Source organism: Ictalurus furcatus, chromosome 12 (assembly GCF_023375685.1).
Source record: "Ictalurus furcatus strain D&B chromosome 12, Billie_1.0, whole genome shotgun sequence".
In the NCBI taxonomy this organism is placed as follows: Eukaryota; Metazoa; Chordata; class Actinopteri; order Siluriformes; family Ictaluridae; genus Ictalurus; species Ictalurus furcatus.
In genome coordinates this window covers 25,702,434-25,727,508 of record NC_071266.1, presented here as the reverse complement: position 1 = coordinate 25,727,508, position 25,075 = coordinate 25,702,434, and the positions used below count along the sequence as shown (strand labels likewise).

At 38.5% G+C, this 25,075-nt stretch overlaps 1 protein-coding gene across 4 annotated transcripts; it reads right to left on the bottom strand.

Annotated features, from left to right (window-relative positions):
• Positions 1-1,987: 1,987 nt before the first annotated feature.
• Positions 1,988-23,589, bottom strand: LOC128615542 (nuclear body protein SP140-like protein). Of its 4 annotated transcripts, XR_008387223.1 has the most exons (12): positions 23,357-23,589; positions 21,474-21,639; positions 21,083-21,280; positions 20,087-20,167; positions 18,596-18,729; positions 13,186-13,249; positions 9,218-9,307; positions 8,586-8,832; positions 7,238-7,711; positions 4,731-4,769; positions 3,151-3,904; positions 1,988-2,892 (listed from the first exon to the last, which is right to left on the bottom strand). XR_008387223.1 is itself a non-coding variant. In XM_053637723.1 (7 exons), the coding sequence occupies exons 1-7, from the start codon at positions 23,501-23,503 to the stop codon at positions 9,384-9,386; spliced, it is 795 nt and encodes a 264-aa protein (XP_053493698.1). In that variant the 5' UTR covers positions 23,504-23,589; the 3' UTR covers positions 9,245-9,383. The 4 variants fall into 4 exon arrangements, 3 of the variants coding, with proteins under 3 accessions (XP_053493698.1, XP_053493697.1, XP_053493699.1); XM_053637723.1 differs by lacking the exons at positions 1,988-2,892; positions 3,151-3,904; positions 4,731-4,769; positions 7,238-7,711; positions 8,586-8,832 and having other exon boundaries at positions 9,245-9,388; XM_053637722.1 differs by lacking the exons at positions 1,988-2,892; positions 3,151-3,904; positions 4,731-4,769; positions 7,238-7,711; positions 8,586-8,832 and having other exon boundaries at positions 9,245-9,383.
• Between the last annotated feature and the right edge of the window lie 1,486 nt (positions 23,590-25,075).

Below are 25,075 nucleotides of genomic sequence, written 5' to 3'. Positions count from 1 at the left end.
TAAAAGTAAAAAAAAAAAAAAATTTTAATCACAAGGTGTATTATAACGTAAAAAGCACACTTCTAAATCATTTCACACATGAAGTGCATCCGGAAAGTATTCACAGCGCTTCACTTTTCCCACATTTTGTTATGTTACGGCCTTATTCCAAAATGGATTAAATTCATTATTTTCCTCAAAATTCTACAAACAATACCCCATAATGACAACATGAAAGAAGTTTGTTTGAAGTCTTTGCAAATTTATTAAAAATAAAAAACAAAGAAAAGCACATGTACATAAGTATTCACAGCCTTTGCTCAATACTTTGTTGAAGCAACTTTGGCACCAATTACAGCCTCAAGTCTTTTTGAGAATGATGCTACAAGCTTGGCACACACATTTTTGGGCGGTTTCTCCCATTCTTCTTTGCAGGACCTCTCAAGCTCCATCAGGTTGGATGGGAAGCGTCGTTGCACAGCCATTTTCAGATCTCTCCAGAGATGTTCAATCGGGTTCAAGTCTGGGCTCTGGCTGGGCCACTCAAGGACATTCACAGAGTTGTCCTGTAGCCACTCCTTTGTTATCTTGGCTGTGTGCTTAGGGTCGTTCTCCTGTTGGAAGATAAACCTTCACCCCAGTCTGAGGTCCAGAGCGCTCTGGAGCAGGTTTTCATCAAGGATGTCTCTGTACATTGCTGCATTCATCATTTCCTCAATCCTGACTCGTCTCCCAGTTCCTGCCACTAAAAAACATCCCCACAGCATGATGCTGCCACCACCATGCTTCACTGTAGGGATGGTATTGGCCAGGTGATGAGTGGTGCCTGGTTTCCTCTAGACATGACGCTTGCCATTCAGGCCAAAGAGTTCAATCTTTGTCTTGGTCTTGGTCTGGGAGTCCTTCAGGTGCCTTTTGGCAAACTCCAGGCGGGCTGTCATGTGCCTTTTACTGAGGAGTGGCTTCCATCTGGCCACTCTACCATTCAGGCCTGATTGATGGAGTTCTGCAGAGATGGTTGTTCTTCTGGAAGGTTCTCTTCTCTCCACAGAGACACGCTGGACCTCTGTCAGAGTGACCATTGGGTTTTTGGTCACCTCCCTGACTGAGGCCCTTCTTCCCCGATCGCTCAGTTTGGCCGGGGCGGCCAGCTCTAGGAAGAGTCCTGCTGGTTCCAGACTTCTTTCATTTACGGATGATGGAGGCCACTGTGCTCATTGGGACCTTCAATGCTGCAGAAATGTTTCTGTACCCTTCCCCACATCTGTGCCTCGATACAATCCTGTCTCAGAGGTCTACAGACAATTCCTTGGACTTCATGGATTGGTTTGTGCTCTGACATGCATTGTTAACTGTGGGACATTATATAGACAGGTGTGTGCCTTTCCAAATCATGTCCAATCAACTGAATTGACCACAGGTGGACTCCAATCAAGTTGTAGAAACATCTCAAGGATGATCAGTGGAAACAGGATGCACCTGAGCTCAATTTTGAGTGTCATGGCAAAGGCTGTGAATACTTATGTAAATGTGCTTTTTTTTGGTTTTAATTTTTAATAAATTTGCAAAGATTTCAAACAAACTTCTTTCATGTTGTCATTATGGGGTATTGTTTGTAGAATTTTGAGGAAAATAATGAATTTAATCCATTTTGGAATGAGGCTGTAACATAAAATGTGGGAAAAGTGAAGCGCTGTGAATACTTTCCAGATGCACTGTACAAAAAAAAATTGTAAATGCAATATAAGGAAGTGAAACTATATAAATGCTGAGATAAAACAATAAGAAATCTAACATATTAAGATTAAATGAAATGATTATAAAACCAGTAATTCGTGAAATAATAAATGCATACAACATTAGAAAGATGTATGTTAAAATATATATATTATAATCAGATATACTTTTTTAGTATCCAAGTTGCACAAATTAGACAAATCACTAATAGACCTGTAACCTAACAATAATAAACAAGTAGGATTATAGAAGATAAGTTAAATTAAATAATCAGATGCTAACAATGTTATATGCAAATAATAAATAAATAAATAAATAAATAATAACATCAGTATTTGTCTTTTGATTATAAATCTTCCGATGAAATGCAGGTTTGTGAAAGAGGAAAAATACTACTGGATTTTAAAGATGGTGTCAAACTCCTCCTGAAAGATCTTTTTCATTATGGCTCCCATCTTGCCGAACTTATTATCCTACACACACACACACACACACACACACACACACTGAAAGGAATTCTCTTATATTATGTACTCTCTTATATTATGAACTGCTATTAAGACACCTTAGATACAGGGAATACTGGGTTATAGTTTGTGTGTCTCTGACCTATCAAATACCTATGATGAATATATTCATTTAATTATCTCTTTGAATAAGTTGATCAACTGCCATCCTTTATTATAGCTGACACATGTATTTTCTATATCTTGAAAGACTTATTTTCGTAGTGTGCTGTGTAGCACCTGCACAAGCAGAAACCCGCCTACTACGCAATGCTGTTATCAATGTGTATAAATACTCCTGTCCTAGACGAAATAAACGGGATGTCTCTGTGAACAGCAATGTGTCAGTGTGTGTTCATTTAGACTCTCCAGGCGCGCCTGAACGGTCTGTGGTAAATCATACTTTCTCTCTCATAGCACAGAACTAAGAGTTAATAGAAGTAAAGAGGATAAGGCAAAACAGAAGATCTGAAAGACATAATCTGAGATTCCTGAAAATCTAACAGTGACAACAAGAAAATGTCTTGTTCTGCAGTAAGAAGAGCAAAGACATTTTACTGAAAAAAGCAGGACAAAGATTTAAAACATGATACCACCGGAAACTACGAAATAGGCACAGCACCTTCCGACCATAGACTCTGTATGTGCGTGGACACTGCAAATGACCCTCCTACAAAACAAAACAAGGACAAAAAGGAAGGTTCTTAACATTCATTTTTAATAATAACTTTGTGTATGCCTGTGCAGTATGTGTACCCGGGCACATAGGCACTTTCTTCTTCTTCAACTTCTACAGCTTACTCCTTTTCAGGGTCACGGGGAACCTGGAGCCTATCCCTGGGAGCATCAGACACAAGGCGGGGTACACCCTGGACAGGGTGCATAGGCACTTTTAGTTCATCTTAATAGTGATAAACAGTAGATTTACCTGTATAAGTTTATGCAGTGTAGTGTTTTGGCAGGAGATGGTGAGTTTCCAGTTCCTGCTATTTCCCCTTCCTGAAAATCTCTCAGAGTCACATGGGGTGAACCAGCGGTCCTGGGACAAAATACTCTTCTCTCCTGTAGGAACAAAACTTTATTTAAATTCCAATTTAAATTAACTATAAAAGTAAATTGCATCAACACAGCTTTATTTCTGTATGAAATCAGTTTTACTTACCCTCTTTTCTCTTTCATTCAAAATGTTCTAGCAACATGTGACAACACAGTGCCTCCACTCATCTATAGCTGGTGTAATAACTGTGCTTAGAGGAATAGCCCTAATAAACACCTAATCTAGTCATAATAAAGCCCTAATCTATCACATCGTCTCTCATGCGGTATCTCACACATATACCCACATTTTATAGTACTAATGATGATTATGATGATGAGGGAGAAAAGTTGAGCTGTTATTTTTTATTACCTTTTTATGTTCTCTTAAACAAATATTAGGCCTAATGTTAAATCACGAATAATATTTATTAAAGATTTTTGATCGTTGCAAGATTACAGAACAAGTGAAGCCATCTCTATATATTAGGATAAGGTTTGATAATGTGAAAATGATGAAAGTGTACCTCTGGCAAGCTTGTCACGATACAGTGTGCACTCTTTACCTCCACAGGTAACAGGAAGCTGATTCTTATCACAATCCAATGTCCAAATATTCTCCTTCTTTACTCTCTTTAATGGTAGGGCTATAAGAGAGAAAGAATAACAGCTTAATATTTTAAAACTGTATTAAATCCCAATAACTCAGTGACAAAGGGGTTAATGAGTAATTGATTCATGCATCATAGTACACTCAGCTAGCTGGCGTATACAGACATGCATTGCTGTTTTAGAAGTGCTTGAGTTTCCAGATGCCTGAAACTGACAACTGATAACAGTAACGTTGTCCTGTAATCACTAGTCCCTTTTAACATTAGTCTTTAACAATGTTAATATATGATGCAGAAAAACTAGTCCAGGCTTTCGTTACCTCTAGGTTGAACTATAGTAATGCATTGCTGACTGGGTGTTACATACCAGTAGGTATAAGACAAGCTCCAGTTAGGCCAAATTAATTATTCACATGACATTAATATGAAAATTGCCCCCTATATAAATGCATAAACATAGTTTATGTTGGGGTTGGGGGTTTGACTCCTGCCTCCACGCTGTGTCCATGCACGCCATATCTGCCTAAAATCGTCTCAGCACAAAATTAACATGGATTAATTTATGAATAATTTTTTTTTAATTAAAATTTTATTTCCAGATTTCTGTTAAGTTCCTTTGTGACCTTGTCTATTTTAAAAACAAGGGAGAAAAGAAAACCTCCATATTATATTTCCACAGGTCGAACTGGTTTTCTACTTTTATGAGCTATTAAAGAAATCTTAGTTTAAACATTACCTCGCAAATAATAACATACAATAACATATCACATGAAACATCACTAATACCACCACTTTTCCCACATCACACACTATCCTACCTAATAGATAAAAGTTTAATGATATGTAAATGATGAAGATGTACCTCTGGGAAGCTTGTTCTGATACAGCGTGCATTCTTTATCTGCATAGGTAACAGGAAACTGTGTTTTATAACAATTCAATGCTGAATTATCCTGCTTCTCCTCTAATGGCAAGGCAAAGAGGGAGAAGGTTGAACACAATAGCATCTACATATTTTTATATAAAAAAAAAACTACATTAAATCTAAATAACCTATTGACAATTTTTAAGAAGGCTTTTCACTTATGGATTAACCCATTGCAGTACACTCTGCAAGGTGGGTTGTATAGACATGCATTACTGTTTTTGTCGAATTTAATTTTACGGATGCCTATCTGAAACTGACAATAGTACATATTGATTGTTGCATAATCATTAGTCCCTTTCAGCAACAGTCTTTGAAGAATTTCTGGTCTTCCCCAAGCTCAGTGACTTTACAGAGACCCTTTTTGTTTTAATATCACAATTTTTCTCTTAAACATTTAATATTCTAAAATGAGCTAAAATATCTAATATCTATGTCTATTCATATTGTAAATGATTTATCCTGTACATCTATACTTCTTAGTGTGGAGTCTGTGAAGAATAGCCCAGGTGTCTGTGGTATTTTATATTTGTATTACAGTGTTGGAAATTACAACCCAAAGTTATTATGCCTATTAATAATGGCAACTAGAATCTCATTAAAATTAATAAAATTGGTTTCCATAGGTGGTAAAATATGGTTTGAATAAATAGGCAAAATATTAATAGTCATAATATTATTGTGCACATTTAAATATTGTTCCTATTGAAAACTTCTTTATAAAATAAATCAGTAACACTTTACAATACTCTTTTACAAGTCAATAGCAACTATGCATGAACTAAGCAGGAATTAATTAGTAGTTCCTCATTAACACTTATCTTTCTCCTATTAACTACTAATAAGTTCTAATTAAGTATGATGTTAGTAGGAGTTCACTATTAACTAAGCAGTAATTACTAATCTTACATTTCTCTTGCAGAACTACTAGCTAACTATGGCTATGGTACTGATCACATTGACATTAATTCTCAACAGTTAAACTCTTCCTCCTGGAGAACTACCACCTAATATACCTGAACCTATTCTATATATAATATATTATAAGGGTCCTTAAAGGAGCACAGGGTCGGGGTGTCTTATTTTTAGTCAGTCAAAGTCTAAAGAAAGAAATGGACATCAAAACCTACAAAATTACAAGGCTGTAATGTAGCAATGAGTAATAAATATTCTCCATTAACACACTTTCAGACAGGTAATTTACTGTTCAAAGGTAATTTACTTTTAAGTAACAAAGCACTAGCACTTTAATTATTTATTAATGAATTAGTAATGAATTACCTAAGTAATAGTTATGAGTTTCATGTCATTACTAATGACTGAAGTGTTACTGTGTTGTTCTTCGGTAATTAATGATGATCCGGAACAGTGTTACACACGATCATTCATTAATATTGAATACTGAAGCATTAGTGTTTTGTTACTTAATAGTAAATTCCTTACAAAACTTTTGAAAGTAAGTTAATAGAGTATTTGTTGCTCATTGCTATGTTACACCCTTGAACATTTGTAGGTTGCTGCTGTTGTTGTTCTTGTTGTTGTTCATTCCTTTTTTTAGACCTTGACTGGATAAATAAAACCCTGTGCTTCTACGAGGAGACCTATAGTAACTATTATAATATGTAGCATATAGTAATCTATAGTACCATGTAGACATTTATATTTTAGACACTGAGATATTGCTATAGGATGAGGTATATTATGTAGTAGAGCTATTGGGATTTACTGTTGATGTGACAAGTACTGAATCAGTAGTTATTGAAAAGCAGGGTTAGCGAGTAGTTCTTCATGACAAATATAAGACTTAGTAACTACTGTTTAGTTAATAGAGAACTCCTACTAATGTACTAATTTCCTAGAAGTTCTTAGCAGTTAACAGGAGTAAGAAAAGTGTTAATGAAGAACTATTAATTTAGTGTATGAGTATAACCTATGAGTATAACGTAGAACAGTATTGTAAAGTGTTACTTATATGTCTGTACTGAGTGGGTCCATGATTTTTTTGTTTACTGTTAAAGGGGTCCCTGACTATAAAATGTTTGAGAATGTCTGCTTCGTAATATGCACATGTGGTAATTATAGTACTTCCTATCGAAGATATATATTATGTACATAGGCTACTGCATTTTGAACATTCAGACAGATTTTAAAACAATGTTTGGTTTTTCGTAGATCATGCTTATTTTTTAGGTACAGGGACATATGAACACATGATAGTGTGACTGAACTTCAGTGACTGAACTTCAGAAATCACTGGGCCAAAGTAGTGAATCTCAACTCTTACCAACTTTATTTATGCTTTTCAGATAAAATAAATAAATAAATAAATAAATAAATAAATAAATAAATAATACAATTACAGTATAATGAAAACCCCCCACAAATTATTAGATCCAAGCATATTTAGCCTAGTGTCTATCACTGTCACTTTGCCATAGACTCACAGAAGCCCGGCTTCATGGCTGCTTTCTTCTGGCTGGATCTGGATACAGAAGAAGTGTGTGGTTCCTCCTTCTCTGTCTCATCAGCACCTTGCTTTCTCTTGTTTCAACCCTTTCTCTTGTTTCAACCCTTTTCTCTGCCTTCTTTTCCTCACTAACTGGCAACTGTCCATGAAACCTGATGGACTCTTAAACAAGAGACACTGTCCTTCAATATAACATTCAGAAAAAAAAAAAAAAAAAAAAATTAAACAGAAAAAATTAAAACAATTAACAAAAAAAGAAAAAATGGAGAGACTGACCTTCCAGAAGGCTGGTACTGAGTGAGCACAGAAAAGGATATTTCTGCAGCATGTGATCCTCAAACACACATCTAAAAAACTGCTCAATACTCTGCCCTCCCTGGTTCTCCACATAGTTCAAAATTTTATACAGACCTTTCTGCGTTCTGTCCTTACCTCTCATATTTATTACTTCCTGCAGAGAAAGAGAGAGAGAGATGGTGGGTGGGGGTGAGAGAGAGATGATTTAACACACCTATGTATCTTTGCAAATATTGTGTACAGCATTAAATCATTAAAACAAACAATTATTTAGATTTGTGCATCACATCCAGCCAATCCATATTATACATTCTTTTGACCAAACCTATCCCCTATACAATTGGGCTAAACAAGAATTCCATTAAATTTCCTGTCCCAAGCCATTTTCCACAAACTCAACTGCATTGTTGTTGCAGGTAACGTCCATCAAAAGATGAATTCAGTTATATTAATTTCAACATATAGCTGACTGGCAAAACATTGATGTGTAACATAATAGTTATTTCATTATTATTGTTTCAGAGACACAAAAATATATTTTTAAAAAACATGGTTTAATAGACCTACTTCCCACACTTTCCTGATAAAAATGTAAATCTATTAATCTATTAAACCTCTTCTGTGTTTCATCCAGAATTGCACGTTCCATTTGTATATTAAATCCTAAGTAGTTTATTGTTGTTGTTTTTTTTGTTTGTTTGTTTTGTTTTGTTTTTTAAGTGTGTCATCTAACGTCATGCCCTGCCCCTGGGAGCATTTTGTGTGTCCACTGTTTCATAATCTGTCCCTGCTTGTTGGCACTAACAAGTCCTAAGTCCTTTCTTTACATTTAAACTAGGCTAGAATTGAGTTTCCATTCTGCTGGAGCAACCACCTGCTGGAGACTTTCCTTGCAGAGCAAAACTTAAAGAAGTAGCTTTACCCCAAAACACTAATACTGAAGTAGTCTTTTATATTTATTAATTATACAAAATAAAATATAAAATGGGGTGCACGGTGGCTTAGTGGTTAGCACGTTTGCCTCACACCTCCAGGGTCCGGGGCTCAAGTCCCACCGTGGCCATGTGTGTGCGGAGTTTGCATGTTCTCCCCGTGCTGCGGGGGTTTCCTCCAGGTACTCCGGTTTCCTCCCCCAGTCCAAAGACATGCATGGTGTATGAATGGGTGTGTGAGTGTGTATGTGATTGTGCCCTGCGTTGGACTGGCACCCTGTCCAGGGTGTACCCCGCCTTGTGCCCGATGCTCCCTGGGATAGGCTCCAGGTTCCCCGTGACCCTGAAAAGGAGTAAGCGGTAGAAGATGGATGGATGGAAAATATAAAATGTAAATAATGCATTTAGTCAGTGAGTCATAAGCACAGTCATGGATGTATGGTAATGTGTTTAAGTTATTTGCATACTATTATATCCCTCACAAATACATGTACAATGCTTTCACGTTACAGCACTGTACATGTAGGTCTTCCTGATTATATTACCCAATACCAGTAATACTCATTAATAAAACATGGATCAGACATTAACATCCACCCACTAGACACCAAAATATATTTATAGTCATGGTTATGAGTTAGCAAATCAAACCAATCGATTAGTTTATTTCAGGAGTAAAGAAAAAAGGAATAAAATAAAATAATAAAATAGGCTTTTTTCTTTCTTGCCTGGTAGAGATCCTCAGCTATCAGATCATGGTCTTGGAGCTGCTTGAGGAAAGTGAATGGTTTGACCATTTCAGAGGAGGTTCCTGTTTTCTTGTGGCGGAAAAAACGAATAATCACAGCCTGTGGTGCCAAATCCAACACAAGATCAATTGTGCTGTTCATCTCTCTACTCTGTACAATAAAACAACATTTATACACTAGGTATGAGTTATTAAATGTACAATAACATGCAATAATGAACCAGTTATGCAAAACGCATAACAAAAAAGGCCCATCGCTCCATCAAACAAATCAATTAATGTTTATCTGTATCTTTTTGTCAAATTTAGCTGTATAACAAAACAATTTATTTAGACAAAATTTCAAACTCTATCTTTGTAGTAGCAATTAGAACTGAGTGACGTTGTCAAGTAATGGATGGAATGGACGGAATGGATGGCGCAGACGGAAGCAAGTGCAGGTATGGCGGTTTTAATAAAATAACAAGTTCAAGGGATCAGGCAGAAATCAATAAACAAAGACATGCAGAGGTCAAGCGATCAGTCAAACAGTCCAAACAAGGCAAGGCAAAAAGACGAGGTCAAAAACAAGAACAAAGTCAAAACCAGAATAAATAAACAAGGTATCAATGCTTGGTAACAGCAAAGACAAAATGTAACTGAATTCCGTCTGCACCTCCATTACTTGACAGAATACTTTGCCGATAACATGGAAGCACCAGGAAAGCGAAGGAGACATCATGCCAAGGTAATAAAGAACGCCCTACCGAGACTCATTTCTATCCAGCTTCCTCAATGGGTTTCCATGGATCCCCCAGAGCCTTACAATTAATTTTTTGGGTACACTGAGTATTTCCTGTTCGACTAGCAGTTACATTTTTTTAGCCTGGTGCACCCCAAGCCTGACCAGAGGCAGTGACTGGGGTTTATACTGTCCTGCCTTGTTGGCCAAGCCCACCAAGTGGGCGGTACAGAATTCACAATGTAATTCAGTTTGTGGGAGTATTGATAAAGGAGTTTAGTTTACACCCCCTAGCAGGATGAGTTTTTGGGGAGGGCCAGTCTCATGAGTGAACCAGAGAGGCCGTTCTCCACCTACTACAAAATGACCTCCTTCCCAGAGCTCCAGTTGGAGGCCAATGTGGGGACCTCCTCTCCAGAGCCGCAGCCAGAGGTCAACATGGTGACCTCACCTCCAGAGCTCCAGCCAGGGACCCATGAGGTGTTTTCCCCTGCAGTGCTCCAGCTTGAGACCCACGAGGTGGTCTCCCCTGCAGAGCTACAGCCGGAGGTCAACGTGGTGACCTCAACCACAGCGCTCCAGTCTGAGATCCACAAGTTGATCTCACTTGTAGAGTTCTTGTCAGATGTCAACATGGTGGCCTCATCTCCAGAGCTCCAGTAGGAGGTCCATGAAGTGGTCTCACCTGCCAAGCATCAGCTGGAGGGCAATGTGGTGCCCTCATCTCCAGAGCTACAGCCTGAGTCTAACTCTCACCTGCTGAATTCCCATCAGGGGGCAACGTGGCGACCTCTTCCCCAGAGCCCCAGTCGGAGGTCAACATGGTGACCTTCACCCCAGAGCTCCAGCACAATACCCATGAGGTGGTCTCATCTCCAGAGCCCCAGCATTAGGCCAATGAGGTGACCTCCCATGTCAAGGTCCAGTCGACGGCCGACGAGGTGGCCTCTCAAGCCATGTTTCTGTCTGAGGTCGACGAGACGGCCTCCCAAGTCAAGTTCCTGCTAGAAGTTGACAAGGCAACCTCCCATGCCAAGTTCCAGCTAGAGGTCGACAAGGCGACATCCCACACCAAGTTACTGCTAGAGGTCGACGAAGCGATCTCCCATGCCAAGTTCCAGTCGGAGGTCAAAGAGACGGCCTCTCAAACCATGTTCATGCCCTAGACTGCTGACACGGACAACCAAGTTCTGCTCATGCCTGAGTCTGCTGACATGGCCAACCAAGTCCTGATTGTGCTCAAGATTGACTACATGGCCAACCAAGTTCTCCTCATGCCTGAAGCCAATGTCATGACCAACTGAGGATGCCATTCAGACTCCCTGTTCAGCTGAGAATGTTTCTCCACCTCCCGTTGCAGCTAAGACCTCCGCTTTGCTTCCTTACTCTTCCTTGGATGTCACTATGCCAGGCTTCTCTATGGAAGTCGCTCAACATTCCCATGCTACTGAGAATGTCGCTCTGCCTTCCTGCTCAGCTGAGGACATTGCTCTGCCATCCTGCTCAGCTGAGGACGTCGCTCTGCCATCCTGCTCCTCGGCTCCTCGGGGAACCTTCCACTTGTTGGACAATGCCTGCATTGGAACCTGAAGGGCTGGGTGAACATTTTGACCAGAGGGCCAGGACCGCCGGGGGAGGTAGTGTTTTTGGGGCTTCGGGTTGGTGCCCCTGAAGAGGGTTCTGTCATGTCACGGCAAACCAGTGACTTCATTTCCAAGAATGCACCATGAACTACAAACATGACCCATGACTACAACTCCCAAAGCGACACACTGTCATGTCACCTTCTCTTGAGAACTAATCAGACCTGTTCCCAATTACAATCTCAATGACACTATACTACATAAGAAACTCTCTCTCACACACAGCCATTGCAAAGTATACGCTAAGTTACATTTTGTCTCTGCCATTATCAAGCCTTGTTACCTTGTTTGTTTATTCTGGTTTCGACTTTGTTCATGTTTTTGACCTTGTCTTTTTGCGTTCCCTTGTTTGGATTGTTTGTCTGATCACCTGACCTCTGTCTGTCTATATTTATTAATTTCTGCCTGATCCCTTGGACTTGTTGTTTTTGTATTAAACTACCGAACCTGCACTTGCATCTGTCCTCAACCTCCATTACGTGACAGATGGTGACTGAGGATATGTTGTGAAAGAGAGACACTAAAAACACTAAGATAGAGCTTGAGTGCGAGTAATTTGGGTATGGCAGCCACGCCTTGGGTTTGTATATAAAACCAAACCAAAATGAGTTGTTCTCACAATGAAATATCATTTCACTGAGTAATTTGTTTGATTTTGTTTAGATGTAAGTTTTGTCAACTTAGAATAGGATAGAGTTAGTAGAATAAAGTGAGCTTTGAAAAAATATAATAAGACAGTTTCTTGCTAGATAGAATAGAATAAATTGGACTGCAATATAAAATAGAATACAACTTTGATAGAATCTGATAGAATGTTATGGAATAAAATATCTTACTAGTATAGACTACACTAGACAACACTTCTGTCACGTATCGTGACGCAACGGAGATAAGGTAGGATGCAATCGCAGGTTAAACAGTTTTATTTAAGAGAGAGACAGGCAGACAAATCCAAAACGTGATCCACAAATGTAATCCAGTAACATGCAAAAGGTCAGGCGATCGGCAAACAGGCATAAAGGGGCGAGGCAGGAATCAAGGTCGCGATCACGGGATACAGGGTCGAGAAACAAAACGTGAAACATAAGCTACATCGAGGGACTGCTAGCGGAGAAACCAGCGTGAACTAAACTAATGAACCTAAACATGACATGGCCCATGCCCATGAAACTATGAATTGTGGTTATCTATCGTAATTTCTTATCTATTCTAACTCAATATTCCGCGCCCTGTGCTGGGAGGTGCGCGGTATTTATACAAACATAATCAGCCTCGTAATGGCTGACAGCTGAGGGCAATTCAGACACACATGAAACAATAACAACCAATGACAGGATGGGGAGGAGACATAACAGAAACATAAACAAATGCACGTGTCGAAATGTCACGATTGTCCACAAGGGAAAAGCGGGTGCTCGTGCACCTGCTCGTGCACGCGCGCTCACATGCTCCACAGCGCGCTGCTCAAAGGGGAACTCGTGACAACTACAGAATATAATAGAGCTAGTAGACTATAGACTTTGCAAAATATAGAATTGAATAGAGTTTACAAAATTAATTGAAATGCAATATAAAATACTCTACCTTTGTGATCCTGAAGAGGACTGAGTGGCGCTGACTGAAGATCTGAGAGATAGTGAAAGTTAACCTGTGAGAGCAAGCACATAATTTGGTTATGGCACCTTGTTTTTGCAGATAGACAGATAGACAGATGGATGGATGGATGGATGGATGGATAGATTTGATTAAATGACAAAATAATTTATTTGATATTTAATTACATGTATAGGTTTTGTCACTAGCAGTACTTTGTGAGCAAGGTATACTAATACACATTGCTTACATTGAAATAAACCTAAACATGTGTATTCAGAAGAGCTGCATTATGGTATTGACCAGAAGCCAGGATTATAGGCTACTTGACATAACTGATACAACAGCAACTGAGCGGCATTGTCATATATTAACCTGCGTAACTTTTGTGTAGGAGTTTTCTTTTTTACATGCTATGCACTTCAGCAGACAGTTTTATTTCCCATTGTGTGGACTACTGCCTCATAAGTGTTTGTTATTATTAATGTTTTGCTCCTAATCTTTGCTCCTTCACAGGCACTATTGGGTAGTAACATTTACTTCGTTACACTTACTTGAGTAACTTTTTTTTACTCTCACTCTAGTTAATTTTAATCACAGAAATGTACTTTTACTTCGCTTCATTCAGTGGTGTTCCACTGTTATTGTTAAATGTTAATGAATATATGTCGTTTTAATAATTAGTTTATATCATGTATAATGAGGTCGCGAGTCTCACAATACGCTGCAGTGTCTGAATGCGTCCGCAACAACCGCTCACTTTTTAATGACTCAGTCCTGGAAGATAATGGCACACATGCACACACTTTCTCTTCTGTTCTGTTCCATAGTCTGTTCTTTTGTTTTCTGTTGTCTTGTTTAAATGCAGTTTGTGCTGTTAACATATTGTGAAAATAAAGACTGTCAACTGTTGAGAATTTTTTGGGGGGTTTTTAGGGTATGCGGGAGATATTGTGTTGAAAATGACAGGTTGCGTGTTATTGTAGCCATCACAAGACTGGGATATGCTGCTTCATCTTGACCCCAGGTTTTATATCATATAAACAGAACAGGCAGACTTTCACGGAGAGGTGTGACTTAGACACTTACAGTTCTGCATGTAGTCTGAGATTCAGGATTTTCCCATCATTTTAATCAGATCTGAAGTAACTAGTTCCTTGCTACTTGAGTAGTCTTCTCGTCGGATACTTTATTACTCTTACTCAAGTCATTATTAACATTATTACTTTTACCATTACTTGAGTAATTATTTTTACAAAGAGTTTTACTTGTACTTGAGTAAAACAGGCCATTCTAGCACGATAGAATTTGATAGTGGAAGTGGAATCCTATATCAGTGCCATAGTGAAAGTCCTAACAATACTTAACAATACATAACAGTATAATGTGAGAATTGCATGAGGGATCTGTTCTCTTAAACCACACTTGGTGTAAGAATAGAATAGTGATTGGTGATTTTACAGTGGTGATCAGTGATTAGTGATTTTACAGTGGTGAGCAATGATCAGTCATTTATTTTAACCTGGAGGAATGGTGGGTCCAGTTGAGCCATGCTAGATGTGCAAAGAAAGTGTGGTGCATAGTGAGGTATGATAATGTAGGTGGTATCTGGTATGTTTTTGGCTTTGCAAACACATTTTAAACTCCTATGTAGTGTCGTGGAAATTAGACAACACTTGCAGACTCGTCCTCTGAGGTGAAAAGGTTTATTACAAAAAGATGAACACAGGATTAAAGAATGCAGGATAGAAGAAAGCAGGATAGAATAATGAGAGCGCTCTAGCCCGCTTGTGCTGAACACGTACTATATATATGAAGCGCAGAGCATGATACACTTCTGTGTACCGATAAGAAGCAGTTTGAGGGAGTTCAAACAGGCTTTGTTTCAGGGTCTTAGAAAATGTGCAGACGAACCTTGAACAGAAGAATATGTTTGTGTCTCTGTAAGCAGATAAACATTCTGTACTGATCTAATTGACATGACCTTCTTAGGCATTATCCACTGATGAACATGAGCAGAACAAGAACAGAATTATTACAAAGTAAAAATTAATCATTTCCCTCACAGCAGGCATCTGAAGGAATATAATAGAACAGAATCACCAACAGTGATTAGTTGATTTATAGTGGTGATCAGCGATTGGATATTTTACAGTGGTGGCATTATTGATCATTTTACAGTGGTGATCGGTGAGTAATTTTTCATGACTTTCTTGAGCCTTGAGGAATGGTAGGTCCAGTTCAGCCATGCTAGTTGCTTGGATGGAGCATGGTGCAGAGCAAGATGTGATAAGGTAGGTGGTAGTTGGTATGTTTTTGGCTTTGTAAACAAGCATCAGAAATTTAATTCTTTAAATTTAATTAAATTATTTAAATAAAGCAACACACCAATCTCTGGGGGTGAATGGGAGTGTGGACAGGTGGGTTTTGCTTACAAAAAAAAGTTCCCTCTTTGCTTTTCCTTCCTGGATGCATGGTACCTCTGTACAATGGTTAGACCTCTCAAAGGGACTGAACTTTGTAGTGTACAGCAATAGAAAATGTAAAGAACATGACTAATATGTCAAACATAACATGGTGCCAGTCAGAGAAAGTAGTCATATCTGCAGTAGTCCGTCAGTAGCCAAACCCATTACAGTTTATACAACTAATGTACTGTTGCTTATTTTATCATTGTAATAGGTAAATATTGTAAATTAGTCTAAGTATAAAGTTATATTTGATTATGTTTGATTTTATTTGTTTATTTCTTGGTCCGGTCAATAGTTTCTTCAGTGAAACTGGGCTAGCTACTTAGCAGCTTGGCTGCTTTTTAGTGTGACACGGAAGATGTTAACAATTTTGTCAACCTGATTGTTGAAAACACTTTTCATGCTCTTATTTATGAAGAGAGATTTAAACAATAGGTCAAACCAACAGATGTGTCATATCACAGCAAACAGTGAATACATTTCCCATCCTGCACTGTGGCCTACTAACATGGCCACCATGGACCACAATTCCCAGAACACTCACCTTCATTTTAATCACGCACACCTCCATCCAACTCACAGCACAATCACAACCACATTTTAAAATGATTTTCAATGCATTCACTCTTTGCGAAGTATTACCTGAGTTTTCTGTATACCAAGCGTTTGTTTCTCGGTTCATGTGTTATAGTTTTGATCTTGTTCTTGCCCTGGTTCTCAATTCCTGTTTTGCCTTGTTTGTGCCCATTTGCCAGTCGCTTGACCTATTGCCTGTTTTTTGACCATGCTATTGTCTCATGTTTTGGATTACGTGACAAGATGAAGCAAGTTAAAGAACACCTACTATTTCATTAAAAGACGATTGTGCTTCCCCTATTTTAAAAACCACCAGCCACCACTGGATTGTTCTCACTTGTTTTCAGTTCCTCCCTTGATTAGTTGTCCTATTTATGTTTCTTTTTTAACATGCAAAGTCTTATTGTACATTTTGACCATTGTAGGATCAAACCAGGCAGCAAAGATGAGCCCTCGACCACTCAAACCATAATTCAAAGACACGTTCGGGATGGGTGGCAACAATTCCGGGATGGATGGACAAAACCACCATTAGTAAACACTAGCGGCCTTTGTCAGAGTGGCCACCTGCCGAATGTCGCAGTTAAACCATAACTCAACCCCCCAGAATGCCACAAGTGGGTTGAGAAGCAAGCCCTTCTCTTGGACTCACCAAAATCAGATAGCTTACCCAACAGATAAAACCCAAGGTCCTTCAGCCATAAAGTGATATCTGCAGGAAGAAAGGTTGGAGGAGACCCTGCACCCCACCAATCAGAATCATACCCCCAAAATTCACTGAAAATAACACAGCAATTAAATAATGACCCTTAGTGAAGTAAAGCCTAAGGTGCAGCAAAGAACTCCCTCCCAGCCTAAGGAAGCCCTCAGCTCCTACAAGGAGAAAACAAAACAAAACAAAAAAAATCACATTAAGAAAGAACGTCTGGGTTATGCATGTAACTCTGTTCCCTGAGACGGGAACGAGGGGTTGCATTTAGCATAACACTATGGGAGCGCCCCTCGTGCGCGACCGGCATCTCAAGCTTGTGTAAAATCATGCCTATTTATAGGCCTGCCATGATGAGGTGACGTGGCAATTATGTGCGTCGCATGATATATGTATGGCACCTGTGAACCGTCAAGGACTGGTTTGTGACAATAGATCTGAAAGATATATATTTCCACATAGGAATATCACCCAGTCACAGGAAGTTCCTGAGGTTTGCATTTGGAGACAACGCATACCAATATCGGGTTCTTCCCATCGGGCTAGCTTTATCCCCTCGCACCTTCACAAAGTGCATGGATTCTGCTCTGGCTCCCTTGCGACTCCAGGGCATCTGTGTACTAAACTACCTGGATGACTGGTTAATTCTAGCACGATCCAGGGAACTGGCGCTTCAACATCGAGATGCTGTTCTCTCCCACATGAGGAGCTTGGGGCTCAGGTTGAACCTCAAGAAAAGTATGCTTTCTCCAGTGCAGAGGACAACTTTTCTAGGGGTTATATGAGATTCTACTACGATGAGGGAGTTTCTATCCCCAACATGTGTAGGATTGATCCTATCAACATTGAGCAAGATAAAGCCGGGTCTGGGTATGAGCGGCCATCTGAATAGTATTAGTCAATTACGTCTGTCTAATGACCAAGACTGGCGAGTTTGTGAGCATGAGATCTGCGTACATGGCACCAGACTCTGAGCGACATGGAATCCGAATGAACGAGCACAAAAAAACCTTACAAGAAAGTATGGGATTAACTATAATTAATTAAATGTAAAAGATCAAAAGTATTTACAAACTCATGATCTACAAATAACTAAGAAATAAATACAACACTGAGGTTTTTCTATTATTTTTTTTTACAATTGGAGTCAGATTTAATTTAAGACAGAATCAAACAGAAGTGGAATAACAAATGTAATAATCTAAATAGATCCACATTGCTTTGAAAAGACAGAAACGCGCAATAATTCTTCCACCACGTCATTGGATACTGTTGTTGGACCAGTGAGTAGACCCCTACAAAATAAAGGCCTGTGTGTAGTGACGAGGGCTGGAGCTTTGCATACAGCTTAAAGGAAATCTCACTTTCTGCAAAATAAAATATATATATTTTACTGTATAAAAGCATAAAATATTTAAAGCATGAAACAACTGGAAAAAACACCAAATAGGCACATCACCTTCTGACCTTCATGTATCGACACTGCAATTTACCCGCCTTCAAAAAAAAGGGGGGGAAAAAGGAATTTTTAATATTGCAAAAAGTTTATGTATGTCAGTGCAGTGTGTGTTCACCCTTTTGGGGTACAACGTTTCATCTAGTTGGCATCTTAATACTTGTAGTGACTGTTAAAGAGGAGATTTACCTGTATAAGTTCATGCAGTGTAATGTTTTCGCAGCGGATGGAGAGTTTCCAGTTCTTGCTTTTTTCCCTTCCTGAAAATCTCTCAAAGTCACCTGGGGTGTACAAGACGCCCTCGGACAAAATACACTTCTCTCCTGTAGGAACAAAACTTTATTTAAATTCCAATTTAAAAAACAAACTATACTGGCAAATTCCTTCTGACACCACTCAACTTTATTTCTATATGAGAATGAAGAGTATGACTACGTGGCTTTTTTTGTTAAAAACATAACAGCTTTTGTTTTTGGCCCATCAAGGGCTCATTAATAATGCTGTAAGTTAGGACTTACTTAGTAAAGTTTTCTTTCAGGAAGGTAATAAATAAAGTTCACTTAGAAAAACTCTTAGTAGTAAGATAACATCTTTTTTGCTATCCACCTTCCATATCTACACTGTAAAGAATTGCTGTCAATTTTACAACCTGGGTTTGCCTGTAAAGTATGGAGAAATATACAGTAAACATCTGTAAAACATATTTATAGTAAAGTACTGTAATAGCTTAGATATTTTAAAATAAATCATATTCCAGTATATTTGTCTGATGCAGGATAAAACTGACCTGAAGGTTAAGGTCTTGCTCAAGGACGCAACCATGGCAGTGCTGGGATTTGAACACACAACCTTCTGATTCATAACTCAAAGCCTTAAACACTGAACCATCACAACCAGCTTAACTAGCTTACTGTGAATTCATTCGACCTGAATTAACTCCACCAAAAGATTGCATTGAATCAATGCAGGCACGTTGAGCCAGTACTGGTGGCACAGTTGTTAAGGCTTCGAGTTGTAGGTCAGAAGGTTGTGTGTTCAAATCCCAGCACAACCAGATGGCCATCTTCAGTTCATTCTTTATTCCATTTTCTGTACCTCTTTTCCCTACTGGGTCACGGGGAACCTGGAGCCTATCCCATGGGGATAGGGGCACAAGGCGGGGGACACACAGACAGGGCCGCAGCAGGAATCGAACCCTTAACCCTGGGTGTGAGGCAAACGTGCTAACCACTAAGCCACCGTGCCAATTGTACAGTTGTTTACTGTAATTTTTACGGTACTTTACTGACAAGCCAGGTAGCCATTAAATTACTGTAAAATTTACAATATTTTCTTACAATGATGGTCCAGATTTCCTCATTCCATATTTTACAGTACTAATGATCACCATGATGTAACAAAAATGATTGTTTTTACATCTATATTCTTCTTAATGGCAGTATTTCCTTAATTTAAACAAATAATAAATGAAACAAAAATAATGCCATGATATTTCTGCAGTTTCTCCTATTGATCTATCACTGTTTTATGTGCCATTAAAGAAACGTTAGATCAAGTGTTACACCATGTATAATAACATGACATGAGAAGTATTCATTAGAGATTTTTCGATCACTGAGAGTTTACAGAACATGTGAAACTATCAGGATAATGTTTAATGATGTGTAAATAAAGATGTACCTCTAGCAAGCTTGTCTTTATACAATGTGCCTTCTTTATCTCCGCAGATAACAGGAAGTTCTCCTTTCTTTAAATGTTTGGCTAAAAGGAAGAATGTCATGTCACTGCTGGCTTCTGCCTTAAATATCCCAGAATGCCCCACCACAGCACATCAAGTAACCAAATCCATTTACCAGTCACCTTCACCTTTTGAATAACCTGGACATGCAAACACTCTTTGACTCTTGGTTTGCCTGGTTTTTAAATTAAACCTACATCCAACTTCACCAGTTCTGTGGTATGCGGTAAACGGCAGTAAAAATGCAAGAGCATTGTTTTAACATTTCTTCCTGTTCATGCAAAACAATTTTTTAAATAATTTACTGTTAATTTGGTATTGATTACAAAAAAAAATAGGTAGATGATGGTAGGTGATAGTGATGCTGTATAATAAAGAACTGCAAATTATTCATGTTTGATTTATGCTTTTCAGTTAAAATAAAAGATGAGCTTACAAAATAATGAAGAAAGACTTTAACCCATAAATTATTATACCCCAACCACATTGCAGTGTTAACTCAGTGTCTACATTTAATGTTTTATCATTCATTTTCTAAAATTATTATTAGATGACACTCCATTTATTGTCCTTATGCTTAGATTAAAAAAATGCCAAACCATAAATTAAACAGCACATTTCTACTGACTTACAGAGTTTGGGGTTCATGGCCAGTTTCTTTCGATTGGACACAGAGGAAGGGCCTCGTTCCATCTCATGCGTCTCTTTACCACTTTTCTTTCGCTTTGTTGCACCTTTATTTTGCTCTTGCTTTTTTTTTCTTTCTATCAACTGTCGTATTACTGCTTGGTGTCTCTACATCGGGAAGATTTATAGCAATCTGAACGCAGCCTAAAACAAGAGACTCTGTCATTTAAGATCGTATTCAGAATGAAGAAATAAAGCACTCACATAACTATAACAGAGTTAAATTAAACAGCACATTTCTACTGACTTACAGAGTGGGGGCTTCACGGCTTGTTTCTTTTGGCTGGACGCAGAGGAAGGGCCTGGTTCCTCCTCATCGGTCTCTTCAACAATTTTCTTTCTCTTTGTTGCACCCTTCTTTTGCTCTTGCTTCTTTTTCTTTCTCTCAACTTCTGTATTACTGCTTGGTGTCTCTGCATTGGGAAGCTTTTCAGAAATCCTAAAGGTACCTAAAAACAGGAGACTCTGTCATTTAAGATCATATTCAGAATGATGAAAAAAAGCACTCACGTAACTACATTCGAGATAAGAATTCATATCCAATCATCCAACATTTGTTGAGGGGAAAAAAGTGGAAATACAACTGTAAAAATATAACAAAAACACATTTGCACAGAACAGCGAAGAAATGGAATGACTGACCATCAAGAAGCCTTTTTTTGAGCCCTCGGAGTCTGGGATATTCCCGCAGGATGTGATTCTGAAACAAATGTCTCCAAAACTTTCTCACATGCTGTCCTGGTTTATTCTCCACCCATTCCAAAATCTCATACACACCTTTCGGCTTATTTTTCATCTTTTTTACCTTCTGCAGAGAGACAGGGGGGAGAGGGGGAGCAGGGAGAGAGAGAAAGAGACAGACAGACAGTCAAACAGAACACACTCAGAACCCCCATTTATCACTGGTGTGCATGTGTGTAAGTGGTGTGAACAGCAGGCTTTGAACACTACAAATAAAGTACCATCAGAAGCTGAATTAAATTTTATTAATCCCAAAGATTTTCATTCCACAACACGCAGTGGTGATGTGCAGGATTATAGTTTTTACATCTTTAAAAAAAAACCACACAACTTAATAGGCCTACTCCCTCCACTTTACTGATCAACATCTCCACATTACTGATCAACACCTCCACTTTACTGATCAGATACAAATTAAATGTGCCCACATCCTGTGTTATACACAAAAGACTGATTGCATTGTTTAAATTTACTTTCACAAATTGAAGTATTTTTATTCAAGGCCTTGTTTTCCTACTCCTGCTTGGACAAGTCATCTCTGCTTTTCTGGAAGTCAGGCTTGATGGTGTTTGTACTCAAGACAGGTTGATGACAGATAGTGGCTTGTCAGTATTAAGTGTTTTTAAGTTTATGTTTTTAAAGGTCCATTATTTGCATCAAAGGATGTTTGATAGTTCACAGTAATTCAATATCACAAGTAAAATCATTTTGGCTTAAATCTTAATTCATTGAGTCATAAGTTTCTACATACACACATATATGTATGTGTATGTATATATTGCAGTGTTAGGACACAGTATGGATAAGTATTTTTTATAGCATATATATTAATGATGATATACCTTTTTATTACACATATAAACTTATTGTGCCATATAAAACCCAGGGATAGTCTTGTTGTTTTATTGCTTAAAGAATTTCTGTAAATAAATAGAAATGAAATAAAATTTTTATCATTCACACTATATTATACTCCATTCCTCTTATCACAGTTTACACATGGCTGTTTTTTTTCTTACCTGACATTGGGGGGGGGGGGTCTCTGTACAATCTCACTCACAGCACATACGCTGTATTGAAGGACTTTATCATTCAAGCAGACTTTGTGAATTAAACGATCAGTTGACTTGTTCTCTGCCTTTATCCAAGCATTAGTTCTCGTGTTTTGCCAAAGGGACGTTGACCGTTGTTTTGCTCTCGACCTTGCCTGGGTTTGTTTTTTTGCCTGATCGCCCGACCCCTGCCTGTTTATCGACCACGGATTTTGCCTTACCCCTTTGGATTATTGATATTTATCTGCCTACCAGCACTTGCTTCCATCTCCGACTACAAAGCATGACAGCTGTCCTCTCAGATTTACCTCAAAGCACTGACACTGAAGGCTTCTTTCAGAAATGTTAAATAAATAAAGTAAAATATACAATGTAAAAAAGCATATATTCAGTGGAGGTGAGTAAGAGGGAATCACAGTCATGTGTGCTAATGCTCTTACACTGAGTACTACAACTTATTTCGTAAACACACGCGCAATGTTTCAGTTTCACTTCCTGTCAGCTGTCACCTGATACTAGTAATGGTACATTTACACATACAGCGGGAAATTATACACTGGTGAATTTTATATAAGATTGGTCCTCCGATTTTATTGCTGCATGTGTGAATGTACCATCAGACCCAACAATAATCACTGATGAACTGTAACATCGACACTCTGCTTTAACAAGTCAAGACAATCAATTCCCTCCTGGAATGGAGGCATGGTGTAAAGTATTATGATCTCTTACCTGGTAGAGATTCTCAGGTACCAGTTTGTTGTCTCGGAGCTGGTTGAGGAAGGTGAGTGGTTTCTCTATATAAGACGTGATCTCTGTCTTCTTACATTGAAGAAATCTGATCAACTCCTCATCCGTTAGAAAATCCAGCAGATCCATTTCGCTGCTGTTTATAATAACAATAACAAATCTCTTCTTCTTAACGTCAGACTCCAGCTTCGTGATCCTGAGTAGGATTTGTTGTGCTTGAGAAACCCTGAAACACGCCCCCAATCACGTGACATCTAGTAGTCTACACACATATAATACATCGATGATGAGTCACCTAAGCCAGTGACAGGGAAACGGTGTAATTTGGGCGTATGAGTCACACCTTGGTTATGTGTGTAAATGGAAACCTGGACAGAGAACGGAATGAATTGTTCTCATAATATTTTGACTAAACAATTATATATAATTATATATATATATATATATATATATATATATATATATATATATATATATATATATATATATAGCAGTGTATCTCAAAAAATTTGAGTATCATGGATTTAATAAAAAATTCTGTAATTTAATTCAAAAAGTGGAACTTTCACATATTCTAGATTCATTACACATAAACTTAAATATTTTGAGCCTTTATTTGTTTTAATCTTGGTGATTACGGCTTACAGCTCATGGAAATCAAAAATCCAGTATCTCAAAGTATTAGAATAAAGAATTTATAATACAGAATTGTCGACCTGAGAAAAACTCTAATCAGCTAGTTGGGTCTGGTGTCTCTCATAGATTTTCTATGGGGTTCAGGTCAGATGAGTCGGCTGGACAGTCAAGCACAGTCATACCATGGTCACGAACCACTTACTAAAAGTTTTGGCACTGTGGGCAGGTGCAGAATCCTGCTGGAAAAGGAAATCAGCATCTCCATGAAGCTCGTCAGCAGATGGAAGCATGAAGTTCTCTAAAATCTCCTGGTAGACACTGCATCGACTCTCGACTTGAGAAAACACAGTGGACCGACACCAGTAGATGACAAGGCACCTCAAATCATCACTGACTGTGGAAACTTCACACTGGACTTCAAGCAACTTGGATTCTGTGTTTATTTATTTATTCATTTTTGTCAGAACAGCACAGTATTACTTCATGCTTTCGTCACCTCTAGGTTAGATTTTTTTAATGCCTCACTGTCTGGATGTTCCAGTAGGAGCATAAACAAACTCCAGTTAGTCCAAAATGCAGCTGCTAGAGTCTTTATTAGAACCTGAAGATATGACCACATCACCCCGATCTTGTCCACACTGCTTTGGCTCCCAGTAAAATCACGCATTAATTATAAAATACTATTATTGACCTATAAAGCACTGAATGGTCTCACGCCACAGCACCTGAGTAAACTTTTGGTCTTCTATGACCTGCCATGCCTACTTAGATCAAAAGGTGAAGGCTATTTATTGGTACCTCGAATAGTTAAGGCTACACTAGGGGGAAGAGCTTTCGCTTATAGAGCCCCACTGTTATGGAACAGTCTTCCAATTAGCGTTCGGGATTCAGACACAATCTCAGTGTTTAAGTCTAGGCTGAAAATGTATTTGTTTACTCAAGCTTACCATGAATAGACTTTCTTTTACGCAAAGTACACAGTCTATCCATCACGGGATAGTAAGAATACCTAATAATCTCTTCCTCTCTTTACCTCCCTCTCCCTCTCTCCTTCTGTCAAGGCAC

What these genes read in the sequence shown, in the direction of transcription:
- LOC128615542 (XM_053637722.1), bottom strand. Translation starts at nt 23,503, where the DNA reads ATGGATCTGCTGGATTTTCTAACGGATGAGGAGTTGATCAGATTTCTT. An exon ending in TACCTGAGAATCTCTACCAG is followed by an intron (nt 21,640 to 23,356) that starts GTAAGAGATCAT and finishes GTCTCTCTGCAG; the next exon opens with AAGGTAAAAAAGATGAAAAA. An exon ending in CAAAAAAAGGCTTCTTGATG is followed by an intron (nt 21,281 to 21,473) that starts GTCAGTCATTCC and finishes TCCTGTTTTTAG; the next exon opens with GTACCTTTAGGATTTCTGAA.